The 23623-nt window shown below is 43.9% G+C and overlaps 1 protein-coding gene across 1 annotated transcript in view; it reads left to right on the plus strand.

Annotated features, from left to right (window-relative positions):
* The window catches only part of GPR108 (G protein-coupled receptor 108), a 1998409-nt gene that overhangs the window by 667326 nt on the left and 1307460 nt on the right, over window positions 1-23623 (plus strand). Inside the window, exon 7 of the mRNA XM_044082382.1 lies at window positions 21248-21310. Within this exon, the coding sequence (XP_043938317.1) occupies window positions 21248-21310 (63 nt within the window). The remainder of the gene's footprint in view (window positions 1-21247; window positions 21311-23623) is intronic.

The following is a 23623-nucleotide window of genomic DNA, read 5'->3' on the forward strand; positions in this document are numbered from 1 at the left end:
CTACCTTTCTCACCACCCCCCCGACCCAGACTATCACCACAGACGCTTCAGACTATGCTTGGGGTGCACACCTGGACACGAGGTGCATACAGGGCCAAAGGAGCTCACAGCAAATCCACTTGCACATCAACCAAAATGTGATGATGGCTGTCCAGCATGCCTTGATAGCTTTTAAGCCCCTTTCCCCCCCAGGGGCTCTCCTGATCAAAATAGACAACACCACTGTGATGTGGTATATCAACAAGCAGGGAGGGACTCACTCCTACCCTCTATGCAGGCTGGCAATGACCATTTGGCACACAACCTCTGCCATGCAACCACACCTGTTAGCACAATTCCTATCAGGTTCTTTCAACTCTTTGGCAGACCAATTAAGCAGAAATCTTCTGGACCCACACAAATGACAGCTCAACAGAAGAATCTTCATTCTAATAACTCAGAAATTGGGAACCCTGAAGGTCAGTCTCTTTCCCACACCAACCATCAGCTCAGCAAATTCTGTACCAGGGAGCATCACTGCATGGCTTGGAAAGTGGATGCCCTGTCCTTCCCTTGAGTCAATCTATTGGTCTATGCCTTTCCTCCCCTACCTCTCATCCCCAGGGTGCTGCTCAAAATAAGGGAGGAAAAACCAAGGACCATTCTTATAGCTCCAGACTGGCCCTGGCAGCACTGGTACCCCTTGCTGTGCAGCCTGTCCCTGCTACCTCCATGGCATCTTGTTCAGATCCCAAACTTTATGACCCAGAGGGAAGGGGAATTCATGCAACTCCAATTGCAGACACTCAGTTTGGCAGCTTGTCTTATTCCCTAACCCCAGATCAATCTGCCAACCTCAGTAAACAGGTTATAGGTGTTGTATGTGAGGCCAGATGCCTTAGCACTAAAAAGTCTTATGCTGACAAATGGAAAAGGTTCTGCACCTGGATCCAAGCTAAGGGAGCCAATACGTCACAGCCCTCCCTCCCTCTCATCCTAGATTACTTAGTTGACCTACTACACAGTGGCCTCTCTTTCTGCTTTATAAAAATGTATGCCTCTGGTATCTCTGCTCATTTCCCCACTGAGCAGCCCCTTTTCTCACACCCTTTGATCCAGCCATTCCTAAGAGTGGATAGCAACTTAAGGCCACCCAGAAGAGTAGCAACCCCAGCTTGGGACCTTAACTCTGAGTTAGAAAAGCTCACCCTGCACCCTTTTGAACCAGCTTCTTCTGCAGAGCTAAAATTTCTATCCTGGAAGACAGCTTTCTTTCTGGCCATCACTTCAGACTGAAGAGTTTCCGATCTGCAAGCACTCATGGCTGTAGAACCCTTCATCATCTTCTATGCTGACACGGTATCCCTCAGAACTAACCCATCTTTCATGCCCAAGGTGTGGTGTCCAGTGTGGCTCTCACCCAATCTATTCATTTGCCCACCTTTTTTCCTAATCTCCAGTTCAAGGGGGAAAGGATCCTATACACTCTAGATGTGCATAGACAGCTCAGATTCTATCTAGACAGGACTAAATCCTTCAGAAAGTCTGAACAATTTCTGGTTAGCTTTGCTACAGGGGCAGAAGGCAAAGCCATCTCCAAACAAACCATTTCCAAATGGATAGCATACTGCATCCATTTCTGCAACAACCAACATGGAAAGTCTCCCCCAAGGGGGTCAGGACTTACTCCATGAGAGCAGCCACCACCTCTACAGCTTTCCTCAGAGGAGTCTCCACCAGGGACATCCTGGAGGCTGCCACCTGGACATCTGTTCACACTTTTACCAAGCATTACCAACTGCCTCTCTTCCCCAAATCCATGGCAAGGTTTGCCTCTGCAGTCTTGCAGGGCATCCTAGCCAGCCCCTAGTTTCCTTCACTGCCTCCACCATTTCCTCAGCTTTGGAAATCAACCCAAATGTGATGACTGCAGCAGTGAAACACGAAGAACATAGTACAGTTGTGTACACTTATAAATGTAGATGTTAGAGTGTATTCACTGTTACAGTCCTGGTTTCCCTCCCTCCATCCTCCTTTCTTCTCTTTCCTTACAAGGGACATATTGGTATTTACCTTTTACTGGTGGGGGTTCTTCCACCAGAACCGGGTTCCTACTTGGGGGCTCCTGACAGGTTAGGGCAAGGAAAAATTAATGTAATGGTGTCAGCTGCCTTACTTTATACTACTGACAACCTGACGTCTGTCCTGATGCGACAGCAACCGACAAAGAAATACTAAGCCTCTGGTATTTGGGCCGGCCTAGGGCTGCCCTGGCAGGGATAACCCGAATGAGATGACTGCAACAGTGAATACACTCCAACATCTACATTTATGGTAAGTGTACACAACTGTAGTTTTTGTTCTTGGCTTCAGTGGTAAAGGAAGCAAGAGATGAGGGAGATCTTGTTGGGTGGAAGACTGGGAGTTTAATTTTATTGGGTATCAGTTTGGAGTTGGTGAGCCATGCTTCTACAGCTACGAAAGATTCCTGGGTTATGGTGTTGGAGTGTAATAATGAGGGGGATGCACATATTAGTGTAGAGTCATATTGTACAACATATGCATGAAGAGTGGAGGTGTGGAGATGGTTTATGAATAAGGAGAAGAGTAGAGGTTCTAGGATGGAGCCTTGAGGGACCCCTAGGGACACGGAGAGAGATGATTGATGAATAAGGAGAAGAGTAGAGGTCCTAGGATGGAGCCTTGAGGGACCCCTAGGGACACAGGGAGAGAGATGATTGATGAATAAGGAGAAGAGTAGAGGTCCTAGGATGGAGCCTTGAGGGACCCCTAGGGACACAGGGAGAGAGATGATTGATGAATAAGGAGAAGACTAGAGGTCCTAGGATGGAGCCTTGAGGGACCCCTAGGGACACAGGGAGAGAGATGGTTTGTGAATAAGGAGAAGAGTAGAGGTCCTAGGATGGAGCCTTGAGGGACCCCTAGGGACACAGGAAGAGAGAGATGTTTGATGAATAAGGAGAAGAGTAGAGGTCCTAGCATGGAGCCTTGAGGGACCCCTAGGGACACTGGGAGATGAGAGGTGGTTTTGCCACCATACAGCCTGCTGATGGGCTGACAGCTTTGAAACCAAGTGATAGAAGAGCTACAAAAGTTGAAGGAGGAGAGCATGTTGAGTCGTTTATTGTGATTTACCATATCAAAGGCCTTGGATAAATCCAGAAATATGGCAAGAGACATAAAGAGCACGGTTTCTGAAGTGGTTAACTGTATTTGGGAAGGCCATTAGGGCTGTGGAAGTGCTGTGGTCGGGGCGAAAACTGTGTTGTGTGTTTGATATGAGATTGTGTGAGGAGGTAATCCATTTGTTGAGTATGGATGACTCTGAAGGATTTTGGATAAGGGTGACAGGATGGCGTTTGGAGAATAATTAGTAGATTCTGTGGAATTGCCTCCTTTGTGTAAAGGAATGATATGGGAGATCTTCGAAAAGGTGGATACCAAGCCCTGTGATAAAGTTCTATTTATGAGTATGGCTACAGGGTGTGCAATGGCATCTGCTGCAATTTACAGAAAGTTGGCTGGGAGGTAGTCAGCAGCTAGTGTGGTCGGTTTGAGTTTATGGAGTAGTTTTTTGTGGTAGCTACAGACACTGGTTGTAACTTGAACTGGTTGGGGCACCTTTGTGAGGCGCTGCTGAGGTGAGGGGTAGAAGTGGCAGGATCATTGGGAATGTTAAGAGAATTTCCAAGGGACTGGATAGTGTCAGTTAAGTATTTATTAAATTGGGTTGCTATGTTGTCAAAGGAGGTGGCAGAATTGGGATCCATTATTAAATACCTTAATCTGATGATGTCAGTCTTCACGTCATCTTTGACTGTGGGCTTGGTTCATTCTGAGCCTCAGAACTGACTCAGCCTTTTATTTCAGCTCGAGCCTTCCAAACCTTTTGAGCTAGGCTCTACCCATGATGCTCCTCTCTAAATTACCTCAGATCTCATTTGCCACTTTGTTGTCAGACGCATATGACCTATCTCTCAAGCTTTGGCTGTGTTTCAGTAATTGTTTTTCCCGTATTTCATTTTTTCTATAAATTTCTTAATTCTTCCTTTCGTCTGTCTATTATTTAAGTGTCTTTCCTCTCTTTTCCTTTCTACCATTGGATAGCCTTTTTCCGTACCATTGTTGGTACTATCTTTCCCTTTAAATTACTGTTACGGCATTCTCTTAATTACTATTGCTGCTAATTTTCTTCCTTTCCTTTTTTTTTTTTCTGTTTTTTTTTTAAGAAGAGGAGGAGACTTTTTTTGAGTTCTCACTTGCCTTTCCTCAGTGTATTTGTGTGTTTTCATGTGCTAGGCCCCTTTTTCTTCCTAGCATGGCTGACAAGACTTCTAAGGGCACCTCTGGCTTCAAGAGGTGCCAGAAGTGTGAAAAAAAATGCCCAATTCTGATAGGAATTTTTTTTGTGTATACTGCCTTGGCGCAGTCCACCTCCAGGAGGACTGGCAATCTGTCATGGTTTCTCCACCAGAACTTTAACTGAGCAGAAAAACAAGTTAATTTTAAAAGGGCTTTTGAAAGGAGAGTTTGAAAAGGCTATTTCTGCTCCAAGAGCTGAAGCCAGGTCATCATCCTTTGTCCTCTTCCAAACCTAAAAAAAGATCTCATTCGATTCCGAAAAGTTCCTGGGAACCGCTGTCATAATTGACCAGACAACCTTTGATGTCGACAGCTTCTTCGGCACCAATGGCCAAGGATGATTCCACCTCAACAAAATCTTCGTAACAGACATTGGGAGCTTCGGTACCAGTGGTTTCAGTGGTACTGAAGCAGTCTACTATTATAACCGTACCAAGGACCACATATTCGCCCTCAGTGTATCCATTTGCTCATAGGCCACCCAGTCCATTCATGGAACCAAGACCTCCCAGGTCTCCTTCGGTTGCATCCATTTGATCCACTAAGAGTCTTTCAGAATCTGACACTGAGACTGGATGATCAGCTCCTGACAGAGGAGATTGCATCCACCTTCAGTTCTAAGTTAACTTGGTACTGGAACCAGTCCTGCATCGACATTGACAGATTGCTCCTCCAACTCCTACTGGGCCTTTGGAGCCCCTGGCACTAACCTACCCAGCTCCTGCTGTTTCATTGCTGACTAGAATTTCTTCTCCAAAACCGAGGATCGCCTTGAGCCCTTCTGGTTTGTTGGATCTGGAGACCTCCCGGGGTCTAAGCTTCATTGCTGGTTCCGAGGGTTAGGGTTCAGCGTTGATTTTTTCTGAGCCATCCGTACCCCTCGGTGCCTTAGTATTTGTAAGCTCAACCCAGGTTTCTGCTTCACAGGTGGCTTCCTTGGTTCGGGGTGAGACCATAGTTCCAAAGGAGTCTCTTTCAATTCCAGGCTCCCATCCCTCTGTGGGGAGGGGGCAGCCTTTTGAATCATAGAGAAGGCTTTGTCCATAGTGGACACACAGTCCTTGCCACCCTTGTTGGACCAAGTATCATCCTGATCTCCTCGACCGGAGCATCCTCCAGTCTCATCTTTGGGACGGGGGTACAAAAGCCTCAGGAATGACCTACCTTGGTGGATTCCTCTTTGGATACTTCCCAGACCATCTCAGCGAGGAAGTACCTGCAAAGAAAAAGTGCAAGAGGAAGCACTTAGGATTCCCTGAAGAGTCTTTCACAGAGGACACTTATTTTGATCCAGGGGAAGGTTCCCCAAAGTCACCCCCTGACGATGATGATGCCTTCAGGGACATCCAAGAACTCCTGAAGCAGAGGGGTGGCTGGACCTCCCTTCAGCCTTCCTCAGAGGAATCTTTTTACCTGGAAGCTTTTCATGTTCAGTCCTCTACCTCCTGGATTTCTCTGCCCACTTACGAGCTCAATGGGCCTGGAATATTCTGGACTTTATTGAACCGATCCCCGAGACCTGACAGAATTCTGTCTGCCCCTAAGGATGAACAACAACATTGGGCCAAGGGTATCCCAGTGGATGCCATTGTGATAGTAGCAGTCACAAAGAAGGACCTTGCCGAAGAGTGTCCTGCTATCCATCCTCCTAACAAGGAATCTAAGACTATGGCTAGATTTGGGAAGAGCATTTACACTTCATTGACCTTCGCTCTCAGGTCTTTGAATTACATGGCACACTTCACCAGCTTGCAGAGAGATCTAGTCAAAGAACTTTCAGATAGTATCGCAGCAACAGTAGATCAAGGGGTTCGGGACAAAATTACTTCTCAGCTCACCACCCTTGAATCGATTGCCAACTCGTCCATGAGGCTTCTTGCTCACACAGCTAAAGGGACAACAAGAGCAGCAGTTCAGGCCGTTAGGAGACCTGCCTGGATACGCTTATGTGACTTTGTGGAGCCATTTAAATCTTCATTTGTCAACACTGATGTATCATCCCTGTTGGGACCCAAAGTGAAAGACACACTAGCCACATGTGGGAAAGATGGGAAGACACTTCCTTCTGTGGGTGTACACGTCTCCTCTCCCCGATGGCCTTACTCTAGGAACCAGAGAAGTGGGAGGCCATGGTTCAAAAAGTCCCACGGGCCTTTCCAGGACTCGCGTGACATGGACTTCTTCTGGTGCAGAGGGGTAGGTAACAATGGAAGCCGCCATTCTAGAGGCAGAAATGGGCTGCAGAACCAAGGCTCCTGAGATTCTTTCTCTGGTAACTCCTACCAGCACTCCTGAACAAAGGCCCAATTGCTTTCCTCTGGAGGCAGTCAGGAGACTATTATCCCTGCACCAATCTGCCCGGTTGCAAATGACTACAGATAAATGGGTGCAGGGGATCATTTCCAGAGGTTGCGTCATTCCCCTCACAACCAATTTGAAAACACAAAAAAGACTCCTTAGATGTTCCACCCAGTCACAGGGAGGCAGCAGTTGTAGAGATTCAAAAAAATGCTCGACAAAAGTGTCATCCATGAAGTCTTCCCCCCTCCCCCCAGACCAGAAAGTATCCAGATTTTACTCAATATTCTTTTTAGTGCCAAAAAGACAGGGGACTAGAGACCCATTTTGGATCTCGGCCAGTTCAACAAGTCAGTTCAACAAACAAAATCCTGTATGGTCTTGGTACAGTCAATACTTCGGTTCTTGGAAAAAGACAATTGGATGTTCCCTGTAGATCGTAGGATGTGTATTATCACATAAAAACAGACAAACATTGCAGAAGATTCCTGTGTTTTAGGCTGGGAGCCAGTCACTATCAGTTCAGAGCACTGCCCTTTGGTCTTGCCACAGCCCCCAGGGTGTTCACCAAATGCATGGCAGTGGTAACAGCTTATCTCAGACTGCAAGGGTTTCGAGTTTTTCCATATCTCAGTGAATGACTCCTTACCGCTACCAGCCAGCATCAACTTGTAAGAGCAAGAGATTTCACCCTTCATCTTAGATATCACAGTAAATTACAAAACGCCACATCTGGAACCCACTCAACAGCTGGAATTGATTCGAGCCCTATTAAACATGGTCACACGGAATAGCATCACTCCCATTAGAAAGATTCCAGAAAACGAGGTCACAGGTAAACCACATTTATCAGAACAGAAGTGTTCCAGCAAGGCTCATTCTACAGGCACTAGGGTCGATGGCGGCCTCTATTACCTTAGTTCCCTTGGCCAGATGTCACATGTGGATTCTTCAATAGCTTCCCAATGGTCATTACTGAATCAACCGATGTCCCATCACAACTTGATCACCAATTGTTGCAAACAAGACCTGTCTTGGTAGCTCCATTCCAATGAGATCCTTTCAGGCTGCCCATTCCTTCTTCTGCAGCCCAAAGCCATAGTGACCACGGATGCTTCCCAGATGGGGGGGGCATTATCTGGGAAGGGCAGTCCAAGGTACTTGGTCCCAAATTAAGGCCAATTTGCACATCAGTGTTCTAGAGATGAAGGCAGTGCCCTTAGCGTTGCAAGCATTTCAGGATGCCCTCCTCTTGGGAAAACTGGCAATTCAGATGGACAACATGTCAGTAGTCTGGTATATCAACAAACACGGGAGGAACCAAATCTTACCCACTTTGTTGAGAAGCCCTCAGAGTTTGGCAATGGACAATTTTCTTCAACCACTTTTTAACAACAGTGCACATTCCGGGGAACTCCAACGTGATAGTGGACAAACTGAGCAGAACTATCATGATGCCTCATGAGTGCTCTCTCATTCCGACAGTGGTCAGAAAGATCTTCCAGCACTGCGGCCAACCTTGCTGTGACCTGTTTGTGTCCCCCCTGAACAAATGCAGCAGTTACTTTGCCCTAATCCCCCCTTTGGGGAAGTCACCCAGAGATGCTGTTCTTCATGTTTGCCCCCCCACACCACCGTCTTCTGTATGCCTTTTCTCTGACGCCTCTGAAATCTCAGTTTCTAAAGAAAGCCAAGAGGTCGAAGAACACGGTAATCCTCATTGCCCTGTTCTGGATTTGATAGGTGTGGTTTCCCTTCTTTTGGTCTCATCTACTTCGGAAACCTTGGATTCTGGACCCAGGTCCAGATCTTCTATTTCACCCAGAAGGAATGATTCATCCCAATCTCCAGCATCTCAAGCTCACTGAGTGGCTTCTCCACTTTCCATGATTGCCAGGCTTTCTTCTCTTAAATCACCAGTCCAACAAATCATTCTAGTTCATCACAAGCCTTTTCAACTAGAAAACTTTACCATAGTAAATGGGAAACATTTGCCTTATGGGCTCTTGACACTAATATTGATGCTTACACAACTCCTGTGGATAACGTTTTAGAATTTCTGATCTGTCTTTATCAGTCTGGCTCTTCAGCTTCCATCTTGCTGGAATATCCAACTTCCATGTTGGTTTTGATGGGTCTTCACTGATTTCATATAAACTGTGCAAGGCCTGCTTGAAAGGAACCCTTATGCTAAAGCCCCCTTTAAAGCCCCCAGTGCTCGATGAGATCTACCTTTGGTCCGACAGTGTCTCATTTTATTCCCATGTGAACCTTCATCTACTTGTGACTTCAGTTTTGTGACCTGAAAGATTGTGTTTTTAGTAACTATCAGGTTAAGCCGCGGTGGTGCAGCGGTAGCATTGTCGCCTCACAGCAAGAGGCTCTCTCGTTCGATTCTTGGCTGGAGTGCCTTCTGTGTGGAGTCTGTATGTCCTCCCCACAGTCGAGTGGTGTTCAAAAGACATGTGTGACTGGGCGTGCCTTTGTTGAAGGTTGGGCGTCGGGCTGGCACCTCTGCACCGTAAAATTCTACTGCAAGTCGTTAGCGGACCGGAGTTCCGCTGTGGCGGCCCCTAACAAGGAAAAGCAGAAAGAAAACAACAAGTAGCTATCACTTTTGCCAGATGAGTATCAGAAATTCAAGCTTTGTCCTGCAAGCTCCTCTATTTAATATTTCACAAGGACAGGGTTTGTCTTGAACTAATCCTTTCTTTTTGCTGAAGGTTGTTTCAGAATCTAATAGCAGTCAAACTTTGCATCTACCAGTCTTTTTCCCTAATTTCTGCAGTAAGGGAAAGTACTGTCTACATTTACTAGATGTCCACAGACAATTACATTTTTACCTTAACAGAACAAAAGTTATCAGGAAGTCAGACCAATTGTTTGTTGCATTTTCATCACTTTCTCTGGGTGACCCACTTTATAAGGTTGCTATAGCTAAATGGCTTGGGGATTGTATTACGTTCGTTTATAATTCAAACGGACTTCAACCACAATGTCCTGTGAGAGCTCATTCAATGAGAGCTATAGCAGCTTCTGAAGTTTTTCATGCCAGAGCTCCATTAGATGACATTTGTGCAGCAGCTACATGGACATCATCTCATACCTTTATTCCTAATTACAAACTGGACCAGGTCTCTAGGGGACATGCATCATTCAAGTCGATGGTGCTCCAGAATATTCTTCCATGAGACCTCCCAGTATTCAGGTAGCTAGGGACTCTGTCCCACAGTCAAGGATGATGTGAAGATTGACAACATCAGATAAAGAAGTTACATCTTACCATAACGTTCCATCTGTGTTGTCGGTCTTCACTAATCCTTGACATTTCCCCACTCCTTCCTCCCTACCTAAGATTCTTAGTGGGACGAATATTCCTTAAAGCCTGGCTTCATAATACAGAATCGGGTCTATATCACCACATCGAATGGTGATAAGTTCGAACACCCTTTGTTCGAACCTAAAAGTCCAAAAACCCTAAACAGCGAACTCACGAACAACGATTTTTTTCCCAGGGAAAAAAATTGCTACTCCGTGGGGGGGGAAAAAAATCAGAACTTTAAAACAAACTGAAGTGGCGGCTTTGCCCACCACACCCCTACTTAAATATATCAACTCCGAGATCGCACTACAGTGGAGGAAATAGCAAAGCCCCGAAGACAGCCCACCGATTTTTTCCCCTGGTGAAAAAATTGATGTTCCGTAACTTGCGGTTTAGGGCTTTCGGGCTTTTCAGTTCGAACAAAGGGTGTTCGAATGTATCACCATTCGATGTGGTGATATATACCCTACAGAATCAGATATGGCCTCTTATTTATTGCTTTTATCTGTCTGTCACTGTTATGGGCAAACTCGATCTGAGGTAATTTACAGATGAGCATCATGGGTAGAGCTTAGCTTTAGAGTTTTGGAAGGCGCAAGATGAAATAAATGGCAAGGATTAGTGAAGCTCTACAACACAGCTGGAACGTTATGGTAAGACATAATTTTTTTAATAGTTTTTACATATACTATTTATAATTATTTCTTTTTCTTTATAATCATTTTCCATCATTCACATAATACTATACATGCATTTCTTTTTCATCTGCATCCATTTTATGACCCCCCCACCCTTTTCCCTATAACCAAAATCATATTTTCTTTAATATTTCTGCCAGTACCCATTCTCCATTAAATGTTATTTCATTCAGTCTTTAATTCCACATTGCATTAAATCAACTCCGAAGAAGCCACATCATTTGGCGAAAGCGCTCAGTTGTTTGCGTTTACCCGTCATTAAAGTGGATTATTTCCTCATTGCTGTTTGGCTTTATATTATTTTTAATTCCACATTGTCCACACTATGTAAAACACCTATTTATCCATTTTTTCATATTTTCTTGTTGCTTCACAGCAAGAGGTTCTCCCGTTCGATTCTTGGCTTGGGTTGGGAGTGTCTTCTGTGTGGAGTCTGCATGTCCTCCTTGCAGTTGAGTGGGCGTTCGAAAGACATGCGTTGAATGGGCGTGCCTTCGTTGAAAGTTGGGCGTCGGGCTGGAAACAGCACCATAAAAAAAAAAAAAAAAACAACTGCCAATCATTAGCAGACCGGAGTTCTGCTGTGGCGACCCCTAACCGGGAAAAGCCGAAAGACAAACAAACCTTTATAATAGCCATATTACAACACATCCATATTTATGTCTGCCATTTTTTCATTCTTCCAAGTAATTGTTTTCACATAACTTTTCCCATTAACATCCCCTGTTGTTTCAACTTTAGCACAATAATGTCATATTCTTTCTCCTGTTTTTAATATGGCATATTCACTTTCACTGTTATTTTTGTACTGATAATCTCCATAGGAAGTCTCTACATTCACTGTACTTATTGGACCTTTCTGTTCTCATGTTTGCATCTTTTATCTTTCCTTCCCCCATTCTTTTCATAGATAAACACAATAATAGTTCTCCATTATGTTCAAATGCCATGTTTTCCTATCATCCTCTATCTCCCTTATCTTTATTTTCCCCAGTCTTAGTACCACGTTTTCCTATCATCCTCTATCTCCCTTATCTTTATTTTCCCCAGTCTTAGTACCACGTTTTTCTGTCATCCTCTGTCTCCCTTATCTTTATTTTCCCAGTCTTAGTACCACGTTTTCCTATCATCCTCTATCTCCCTTATCTTTATTTCCCCAGTCTTAGTACCATGTTTTCCTATCATCCTCTATCTCCCTTATCTTTATTTTCCCAGTCTTAGTACCACGTTTTCCTATCATCCTCTATCTCCCTTATCTTTATTTTCCCCAGTCTTAGTACCACGTTTTCCTATCATCCTCTATCTCCCTTATCTTTATTTTCCCCAGTCTTAGTACCACGTTTTTCTGTCATCCTCTGTCTCCCTTATCTTTATTTTCCCAGTCTTAGTACCACGTTTTCCTATCATCCTCTATCTCCCTTATCTTTATTTTCCCAGTCTTAGTACCACGTTTTCCTATCATCCTCTATCTCCCTTATCTTTATTTCCCCAGTCTTAGTACCACGTTTTCCTATCATCCTCTGTCTCCCTTATCTTTATTTCCCCAGTCTTAGTACCACGTTTTCCTATCATCCTCTATCTCCCTTATCTTTATTTCCCCAGTCTTAGTACCATGTTTTCCTATCATCCTCTATCTCCCTTATCTTTATTTTCCCAGTCTTAGTACCACGTTTTCCTATCATCCTCTATCTCCCTTATCTTTATTTCCCCAGTCTTAGTACCACGTTTTCCTATCATCCTCTATCTCCCTTATCTTTATTTCCCCAGTCTTAGTACCACGTTTTCCTATCATCCTCTATCTCCCTTATCTTTATTTTCCCCAGTCTTAGTACCACGTTTTGCTATCATCCTCTATCTCCCTTATCTTTATTTCCCCAGTCTTAGTACCATGTTTTGCTGTCATCCTCTATCTCCCTTATCTTTATTTTCCCCAGTCTTAGTACCATGTTTTGCTGTCATCCTCTATCTCCCTTATCTTTATTTTCCCCAGTCTTAGTACCATGTTTTCCTATCATCCTCTATCTCCCTTATCTTTATTTCCCCAGTCTTGGTACCACGTTTTCCTATCATCCTCTATCTCCCTTATCTTTATTTTCCCCAGTCTTAGTACCATGTTTTGCTATCATCCTCTGTCTCCCTTATCTTTATTTCCCCAGTCTTAGTACCACGATGTCCTTCAAGGATGCATCTGCAGTCCTAACAAATGGGTTGTCCTGCCTCAGGCAGCCCTTCGGTCGGCCGGATTCCAAAGTCTGGATCTGGCCTTGGCTGATGTCGCACTTCACCCGACGTCATAGCTGCTGTTTATCGGGTATAAAGGCATCAGCCGACGCCATTTTCCTGAGTCTTTCTTGCCGCGCGGTGCCCGAAGCAGAAGCTGTTCGCAAGTGCCGGTCGGTCAGATCCAGAGATTACTACTAGCCGAAGACTTCTAAAAAGCTAAGTACCCCGTTGGGGACTCTTTCTTGCCTCAGCCGATGTCAGAAAAAGTAAATAATTGTTTAACTTGTGGGAAACAAATACCTCATAAGGATTTCCACTCTTACTGCCTTCCTTGCTTAGGCCCAGACCACGACGTATCAGCTTGTCTAGCCTGTGCTTCCTTCAACCGACGGACACTTAGACGTCGGTCGGAGTTTGCAGAGGAGTTTTTTGGTCCCGCTTTTGCTTACAAAATGCCGTCGGAGACTCCGACTTCACAATTAGCTAAAAAGCGTAAGGAAAAGGACCGACACTCGCGGTCCGCGGTTTCGGCCGAAACCACGGTTAAGCCAACCGCGAGTGCCTCGGTTTTGGCCGAAACCGAGTCCTCGGTTCTTCCTTCGACCGAAAGCTTGCCTCCGATAGCCGAGGCCTCACACAGCATGGCTGAATCCGCTACTGAACTTACCCCTGCTGTAGCAGGCTCCCAGGATACTATTGCTTTAGACATATCTACTCCTGCACGTGGAGCTGCTAGGCCCCCTGCATCTATGTCTATCAAGGCTTTTTCTAGGGCTAAAGCAGCTAAATCTTCTAAGGCCTTGCTTGCTAAACCCCCCTCACACAGGCCTACCTCCAGTTCCCAAATGCTCAGCTTGGCTGAGGATCTCATTTCTTTGATTAGGGGTTCCCATCCTCACCCAGACAGGGCCTCTCAACCCCCTCCAGAGAAGAGGCCTAGAGCAGAGCCCCCGGATCCTGTTTCTACAGACTATTCCTCGGATGATTCAGACAACACAGGTCCTCCAGAAGGCCCATATTCTCCTTATGAGGATTCCGATGCAGAAGACTCCATTCCTTCTGCCTCTCCTCCAGAGGAATTTTCTTTTGGGGAAACTTTACATGCTATGAGAGAGCATTTTCAATGGCAGGGCCAGGATTTTTCAGATTCAAGGAAAAGGCTTAGGACCTTTTTACATTTACCACAGCATAGGCCTTTAGCCATTCCTTCAGTACTCACAGTTGTTGATGATGCTTATAATGATGCTTGTACTGCCCCTGACTCTATCCCCCCGGCCTCTGCCAAGCCCGACAGATATTACAGGGTCCCGGACACACACTTTCACTTGTATAAGGCTCCTATTGCAGATCCTGAAACCATTTCACAGGGCCCCAAAGCTGTAGCAGCTGCCTCTGCCAAAACCCCCCTCCCTCTGAAAGAGAATCTAGAGCATTAGAGAGATGGGGTAAAAAAGTTTATACTTCTGCTACTCTTTCGGCTAGGGCCTTAAACTGTCAATTCCACATGATTCAGTATCAGGAATTTTTGTTAGACCAGCTCAATAAAAAACTGTCCTCTCCTGAACCTATAGACCGTAAGTCCCTTCAGGATTTGGTACATAACACTCAGCAGGTCAGTAATCATTCCTTAAAATGTGGCTATGATGCACTGGAGGCTTCCTTTAGATCAGCTATGACTGGAACAGTGATGAGAAGGCATTCCTGGTTAAAAGAGCAATCCCTACCAGACCATGTAAAGTCAAAGCTTCTAGATGCTCCCATGGAGAAACAAAGTTTGTTTGGTTCCCCTGCACAGCAAGTGCTAAAAAAGGTGGAAGAAAAAGCAAAATCTGTCCAAACAGTCAAGGATTTCTTACAGGTCCAGCCTCCGAGGTTTAGTAGAAACTGGCCTTCGAAGAATTGGTCCTTTCCAGATACCTCCAGAGCACAGAGAGGCAGAAATAGGCGCCCAAGAGGCAGAGGTCAATCCAGAGGTGCCTACAGGGGACGTCAGTGACAGCCCAACAACCAGAGAGGTACTGCCACAGATCCAGCTACGACCACTCCAACAGGACAGACACAATGACTTGACTCTGATACCGCCTACCAGGGAACAACTGCAAGCACCCTTAGGCGGAAAGCTTGCCTTATTTTCCGTAAACTGGCATTACATTACAGGAGACAAATGGATTTTACAGACAATAGACAAAGGCTACAGGTTTCACTTCCACACTCTACCAAAAAAGAGAGGAATGCCAAACCTACCACCAAACCAAAAAACAAATGCTCTAGCACAAATCAACCACCTACTAAGGATGAGAGCTATAGAAAAGGTACCGTCTATGGAACAAGGGCAGGGATTTTACTCCAGACTTTTCCTGGTTCCAAGAAAAGAAAACCAATGGAGACTTATTCTCGACCTGTCCGCTCTGAACACATATCTCATTGTTCCAAAATTCAAAATGCTGACCCTACAGCAACTTCTTCCCATGCTGGGCAAGGAGTCTTGGCTGGTGACTCTAGATCTCAAGGAGGCATACCTGCACGTCCCTATATGACCAGATTGCAGAAGATACCTCAGATTTCTTGCAGGATCAGAGCATTATCAATTCTCAGCATTGCCCTTTGGCTTATCTACTGCGCCCAGAGTATTCACGAAATGCCTGGCATCAGTAATTGCTCATTGCAGGCTTCAGGGAATTCAAATTTACCCATACCTGGATGACTGCCTGATACAAGCGGACAACAAGACCAAATTAACAAAAGATTTGGAAAAGGTTATACAACTACTGCAAGCCCTGGGATACACAGTCAACATGAAAAAGTCAAGGCTGGCACCATCCCAAAGGATAACATTCTTGGGCGCAGAACTGGACACAACAAAGCAAATGTAATTTCTCACAGCAGAAAAGCAAAAGCAACTACCACTCTATTTAATGGCATTAACAACGCAGAACCAGCTTACAGCAAGGAAAGTCCTGCAAGCCCTCGGATACATGGCATCCTGCATAATATTCATTCCACATGCCAGGCTACATATGAGAAAGTTGCAATGGTACCTAAGAAATTTATGGTCTCAACACAAGCACAGTCTAGAAGCCCAGATTCCAATAATTCCATGCCTGAAACAAGAATTCCGGTGGTGGGCTCAGGCCTGTCAGCTGAACAGAGGTCTACCCTTCCACAAACCTCTCCCAAGCCAGACTATCACCACGGACACCTCAGACCTAGGCTGGGGGGCACACATGGTGGACAAGTGTATACAAGGCCTATGGACACAAGACCAGCTGAGCCTGCATATCAATCAAAAAGAGATGCTGGCAGTGAAACAGGCACTTCAGACATTCAGACCTTTTCTTCAACAAGGTCATTTACTGATAAGGACGGACAACACCACAGTCATGTGGTATATCAACAAACAGGGCGGCACACACTCATATCCTCTATGCCGGATGGCAATGGACCTGTGGAATGTGGCCCTGAACCACAACATTCAACTCCAGGCCAAATTTGTGCCAGGAAAAGAAAATGCACTAGCAGACACATTAAGCAGAACTACCATGGATGCCCACGAATGGATGCTACATCCAGACATCTTCAAAACCATTACTAAGAAATGGGGACTACCAGAAATAGACCTGTTCGCATCCCCACACAACCACCAATTGAGGAAATTCTGCACAAGGACATACCACCCTCTTGCTTGGAAGGTGGACTCCCTATCCTTCAGTTGGGAAAACCTGACAGCATATGCATTCCCACCTCTTCCTTTGATGCACAAAGTGCTACTGAAGATCAAAGAAGATCACCCAAGGATCATCCTGATAGCTCCAGACTGGCCGAGGCAGCATTGGTACCCGCTACTGAGGAGTATGTCTCGGACACACGCATGGCCTCTACCTCTGGTTCCTTTACTGCTAACACAGAGCAACTACAAAATCCTACATCCAAACTTGAAAACACTGCAGCTAGCTGCTTGGAATATTACATAAAGCAAAATAACCCAGACTTATCTCAGAGGGTTAAAGACATTATCCTGGAGGCTCGCAGACCCTCCACAAGGAAGACTTATTCAGCCAGATGGAAAAGATACCTCATTTGGAGTACAGCAAAAGGAGAAAATGTATCATTAGCAAACATAGCTAACATCCTGGAATACTTAGCAGAACTTTTCCACAATGGCCTGTCTTACTCCTCCATTAAGATTCATGCATCAGCAATTTCAGCAGAATACAACATGGATCCTCCAGTATTCTCTCATCCTCTACTCAGGCAGTTTCTGAGAGGAATTAAAAATGTAAAGCCTCCAAGGAAGCCACCTTTGCCTACATGGGACCTTAACTTTGTGCTGGAAAAGTTAACACTTCCCCCTTTCGAACCAGCAGCAACAGCAGAATTACAGTTCTTATCTTGGAAAACTGCTTTCCTGCTTGCAATCACTTCAGCAAGAAGGGTTTCTGAACTACAGGCATTAATGGCAGTACAGCCCTTCCTTAACTTCCATCAGGATAGAGTGTCCTTGAGAACTAATCCTACTTTTATGCCAGAAGTGGTCTCCAGGGTATCATTGAACCAATCAATCCACTTGCCAACATTCTTCCCCAACCCACAGAACAGGGGGGAGAGACTATTACATACATTGGATGTGCACAGGCAATTGCGCTATTATCTGGACAGAACCAAAACCAACAGAAAGACTGACCAGCTTCTGGTAGCGTATGCAACAGGAATGGAAGGAAAAGCAATTTCAAAACAGACAATCTCAAAATGGATAGGAAATTGCATTAGATTTTGTTACTCATTTCATGGAAAGACAACTCCAGAAAACATCAGACCTCACTCCACAAGAGCTACAGCCACTACTACAGCTTTCCTACGAGGAGTGGCTACCAAAGACATTTTAGAAGCTGCTACTTGGAGCTCCGTGCATACATTTGCCAAGCATTATAATCTACCTTTATACTCCAGATCCCGAGCAGGTTTTGCAGCTGCTGTTTTGCAAGGGATCTTAGCTACACCATAAGCATCTTAGTGCCTCCACCCCCAGTTTGGCTATGGTATTCTACCCATTTGTTAGGACTGCAGATGCATCCTTGAAGGACATAGTACAGTTTTGTACCTACCATAAATGTAGATGTCCGAGAGGTATGCATCTGCAGTCAGGATTACCCACCCTCCTTCCCCTCTGTGGTACTCCTAGGGTATTTGCCCATCTTATAGCTAGCTGGGGGAATCTATTATGGGGTATTTGTTTGTATATATGTATATACATGCTTATTTTGTTTGCTCTCTACTGTTTGGAGCCATTTGCATTTATCCAAATTTAGCCTTCCTAGAGGGCACCTGGCATCTGGGGCAAGAAACACTGAGGAAAATGGCGTCGGCTGATGCCTTTATACCCGATAAACTGCAGCTATGACGTCGGGTGAAGTGCGACATCAGCCGAGGCCAGACCCAGACTTTGGAATCCGGCCGACCGAATGGCTGCCTGAGGCAGGACAACCCATTTGTTAGGACTGCAGATGCATACCTCTCGGACATCTACATTTATGGTAGGTACAAAACTGTACTTTTTCCTATCATCCTCTATCTCCCTTATCTTTATTTTCCCCAGTCTTAGTACCATGTTTTCCTATCATCCTCTATCTCCCTTATCTTTATTTCCCCAGTCTTAGTACCACGTTTTGCTATCATCCTCTATCTCCCTTATCATTATTTCCCCAGTCTTAGTACCACGTTTTCCTATCATCCTCTGTCTCCCTTATCTTTATTTCCCCAGTCTTAGTACCATGTTTGCCTATCATCCTCTATCTCCCTTATCTTTATTTCCCCAGTCTTAGTACCACATTTTCCTATCATCCTCTATCTCCCTTATCTTTATTTTCCCAGTCTTAGTACCACGTTTTGCTATCATCCTCTGTCTCCCTTATCTTTATTTCCCCAGTCTTAGTACCATGTTTTGCTATCATCCTCTATCTCCCTTATCTTTATTTCCCCAGTCTTAGTACCACGTTTGCCTATCATCCTCTATCTCCCTTATCTTTTTTTCCCCAGTCTTAGTACCACATTTTCCTATCATCCTCTATCTCCCTTATCTTTATTTCCCCAGTCTTAGTACCATGTTTTCCTATCATCCTCTATCTCCCTTATCTTTATTTCCCCAGTCTTAGTACCACGTTTTGCTATCATCCTCTATCTCCCTTATCTTTATTTCCCCAGTCTTAGTACCATGTTTTCCTATCATCCTCTATCTCCCTTATCTTTATTTCCCCAGTCTTAGTACCACGTTTTCCTATCATCCTCTATCTCCCTTATCTTTATTTCCCCAGTCTTAGTACCATGTTTTCCTATCATCCTCTATCTCCCTTATCTTTATTTCCCCAGTCTTAGTACCACATTTTCCTATCATCCTCTATCTCCCTTATCTTTATTTTCCCAGTCTTAGTACCACGTTTTCCTATCATCCTCTGTCTCCCTTATCTTTATTTCCCCAGTCTTAGTACCACGTTTTGCTATCATCCTCTGTCTCCCTTATCTTTATTTCCCCAGTCTTAGTACCATGTTTTGCTATCATCCTCTATCTCCCTTATCTTTATTTCCCCAGTCTTAGTACCATGTTTTGCTATCATCCTCTATCTCCCTTATCTTTATTTTCCCCAGTCTTAGTACCACGTTTTCCTATCATCCTCTATCTCCCTTATCTTTATTTCCCCAGTCTTAGTACCATGTTTTGCTATCATCCTCTATCTCCCTTATCTTTATTTTCCCCAGTCTTAGTACCACGTTTTCCTATCATCCTCTATCTCCCTTATCTTTATTTTCCCCAGTCTTAGTACCACGTTTTTTTGTCATCCTCTATCTCCCTTATCTTTATTTTCCCCAGTCTTAGTACCACGTTTTGCTGTCATCCTCTGCCACTCTTCATACTCCTTTATTTCCTGATTCAGACCTCCTCTTTCCCTTTTAAATTTGGTCATCATACACCATTTTTTGTATTTTCTTTTATCAAGGACCCATTTTCCTCCTTCATCCATCTCAACAGTGTATATAAATGTAACTGCTGCATAAACCACCAGATTTATCAGACACAGCCCTCATCCTTCTAACTTGACGTATAAACCTCTTCTTTTTACTCTCTTTAATTTAGATCCCCATGGAAATGACAACACAGCTGTCTTATTTCTTCCCATTGCTGCATCTTAGCTTTGTCATTTCCAAGTGTGCATGCCCAGTATTTGTATTTCATCCATGTTAAGCTGAATATTTCCTAGTTTACCTTTTACTCCTTACTTTCTAGATTTCTGAATACTTTATACTTCACCTCTTTTCTCTTTAAACTTTGCCATTCCAAATAACATTGTTTATCTTTGAAACATACCCACCATAATGTCGAGTTCTTGTCGAATTCTCTCATCCCTACACGATCTTTCCATAATTGTCTAATTATTTTTGTGCCTTCCTTATCTGATTCTTTTTGTTTAATTTTTAAATTAATTTTCCTATTTTTATACTTATGTTTCTTGAATTTATATCCAGATTGCCAAATGATCTGAACACCTTGCATATTTTGTTCCTTATTGTGTAATTTTCAAACTTGCTTAAATAATAAAATAAACTATCTCTAATCTTAAATTGCTTTTTCTAGATGCTGGCTGTTTATTATCCCAAATGTGTCTTTCCACGTATCACTTCTAACACTTTTAACATCACCCCCTCTTTTTTATTATTTCTTAAATCACAATTAAAATCACCCACTGTTTTCACCACCCCCTTTTTTATTATTTCTTAAATCACAATTAAAATCACCCACTCTTTTCCTGCATTGTGAAAATGTTGAATCCATGTAACATTTTCCAAAGTAAAGTTGCCTGAGTAACTTCAGAGTTTAAACCAATTGAAGATACTGTTGCTTTTGACAAGAGGAAACAGCATGTGAAACTCTAAACTCCCTTGTGTGTGTGTGTGTGTGTGTGTGTGTGTGTGTGTGTGTGTGTGTGTTTGAACCAGGTTTGCGTTTCAAAGCTCTGCTACATTTATTTTCCTCAGAAAGCATTGCTACTGGTTTTGCATATTTTTTCACAATTCACTTCTTTTCTGAAAAAAACTGCCACTTTTGTGCATCCTTTCTCACTTTGTAGCTTTGGCGCATCAGTGCTGAAAATGTGTTTTTGTGTAACGTTTCACATACTCTAGTAAACCTGTATGCTGTGTAGAAGACCTTTGTTGTCTAGCACTAGACTGTTGCACTTCTTTATGAGCATATATATTTCAGTAATTTATTTTAGTATGATGTGCTTGTACAAAACCTGACTTTTATTTATGAGTTGTGATTTCATTAAACTTACAAATGCCATTTTTATCATAGGAGCAAAAGGAAAAATATGAAACACTTGCCCTTAGTAAGGTGAACAACTCCTACAGCTTCAATGTAAGTACCCATAGCATAAAATGAGTGATGGACATTTGTAGAAGCACTGTTTCTGACTGTAGATCTGTAGAATTAAACTTTTTAACTTTGTGCCTATTTTCCTTAGTAACTGGACTACTGTGCCTTATGCGTACTCTAGGTACCACTCCCAAGTCAGGGTATAGTATGCTGACAGTGTTGCACCACAGGGACCATAGCAGACTGGCACTTTGTGTATACTGCTATTACTGTGCCAATGTACATGTAATGCACTCAGACTGCACCACCATGCAATCCATACACTCTTCTTGCTGTACAGCAGAACCTCTGATACACTTAGCCAACATATCATCCTTATGCTGTCACTACAGTGGCAGTATCTGTGGTACACTGCCTCTCTACACCACACTATTGATTTACTGTCACAGCTGTGTCACAATATCAGTGGTGGACTGCAACTCTGCTTCATTACTCTGTACATATTGCTACATCTGTTGCATAGTGTCAGTGGTAAACTCCTAAACTATTTCTATAATATGCACATACTGTCACTGCTATGGCATAGTGTCAGTGGTACATTGTCAGACTGCTTCCATACTATGTACATATTGTTTTTCCTGTGGCACAGTGCCAAAGTGCTTCCATATACTGTCACTGTTGTGGCACAGTGCCAAACTGCTTCCATATTAATCTTGTAGTTTTACTGCTGTGATGCAGTGTCGGTGGTACACTACCAAACTGCTTCCATACTGTGCACATATTGTCACTGCTATGACACATTACGTGTTACTGTGCCAAACTGCTCCCATGTTATCAGTGTGTTGTCATTCTGCACTATACCCTTGTTTAACAGCATTACTGTACCACCATGCCATCCGTATTCTCTTGCTGTCATACAAAGCCTGTAGTACACTAACATCAATTTACCATGCTATTTAAATTCTGTCATTGGTATGCCACATTGCGACGTACACTGCCACTTTTCCTCCATACTGTCTATTTAATTTTAAGTACTGCACTAACATATGGTACAGTACCACCATACCATCTCTGCACTCAGTGCCATATTACACCACTGACAGTACCACAGTACCATCTCTACACTCTCAGTACCATAGAACAGCACTGGTAGTGCCACCATATCATCTCTACACTGTCAGTGCCATAGAACAGCCCTGATAGTACCACCATACCATCGCTACACTGTCATTGCCATAGAACAGCACTGATAGTACCACAGTACTATTTCTACACTCTCAGTACCATAGAACAGCACTGATAGTACCACCATATCATCTCTACACTGTCAGTGCCATAGAACAGCACTGCCAGTACCACCATGCAATCTCTACAGTTTCAGTGCCATAGAATAGCACTAACAGTACCACTGTACCATCTCTACACCCTTTGTGCTGTATTACAGCACTAACAATACCATCATACCTTCTCTATGCTCTGAACCATATTACAGCATTAACAGTACCACTGTGTCATCTGTACACTTAGTGCCATATTACACCACTGACAGTGCCAGCTCAACACATAGTGTCGTATTACAGCACTGATAGTACCACTGCACCACCTCTACACTATGTGCAATATTACAACACTGACAGTGCCACCATACCATCTCTACACACTATTAGCATCATATTACAGCATTGCCATACAACCATGTCATCTGTACACTGTTAGTGCCATATTACAGCACTGACAGTACCACTGTACCACCTCTGCACTGTTAGTGCCATATTATTGAACTGCCAGTACCATAGTACCATTGTACCTTCTCTACACTCTGTACCATATTACAGCATTAACAGTACCACTATGCCATCTCTACACTGTCAGTGCCATACTACAGCACTGACAGTAGCACCGTACCATCTCTACATTCTGTACCATATTACAGCATTAACAGTACCACTATGCCATCTCTACACTGTCAGTGCCATACTACAGCACTGACAGTAGCACCGTACCATCTCTACATTCTGTACCATATTACAGCGTTAACAGTACCACTATGCCATCTCTACACTGTCAGTGCCATACTACAGCACTGACAGTAGCACCGTACCATCTCTGCATTCTGTACCATATTACAGCGTTAACAGTGCCACTATGCCATCTCTACACTGTCAGTGCCATACTACAGCACTGACAGTAGCACCGTACCATCTCTGCATTCTGTACCATATTACAGCATTAACAGTACCACTATGCCATCTCTACACTGTCAGTGCCATACTACAGCACTGACAGTAGCACCGTACCATCTCTGCATTCTGTACCATATTACAGCATTAACAGTACCACTATGCCATCTCTACA

Source organism: Protopterus annectens, chromosome 9.part0 (genome assembly GCF_019279795.1).
Source record: "Protopterus annectens isolate FY-2018-M chromosome 9.part0, PAN1.0, whole genome shotgun sequence".
Classification (NCBI taxonomy): domain Eukaryota; kingdom Metazoa; phylum Chordata; order Ceratodontiformes; family Protopteridae; genus Protopterus; species Protopterus annectens.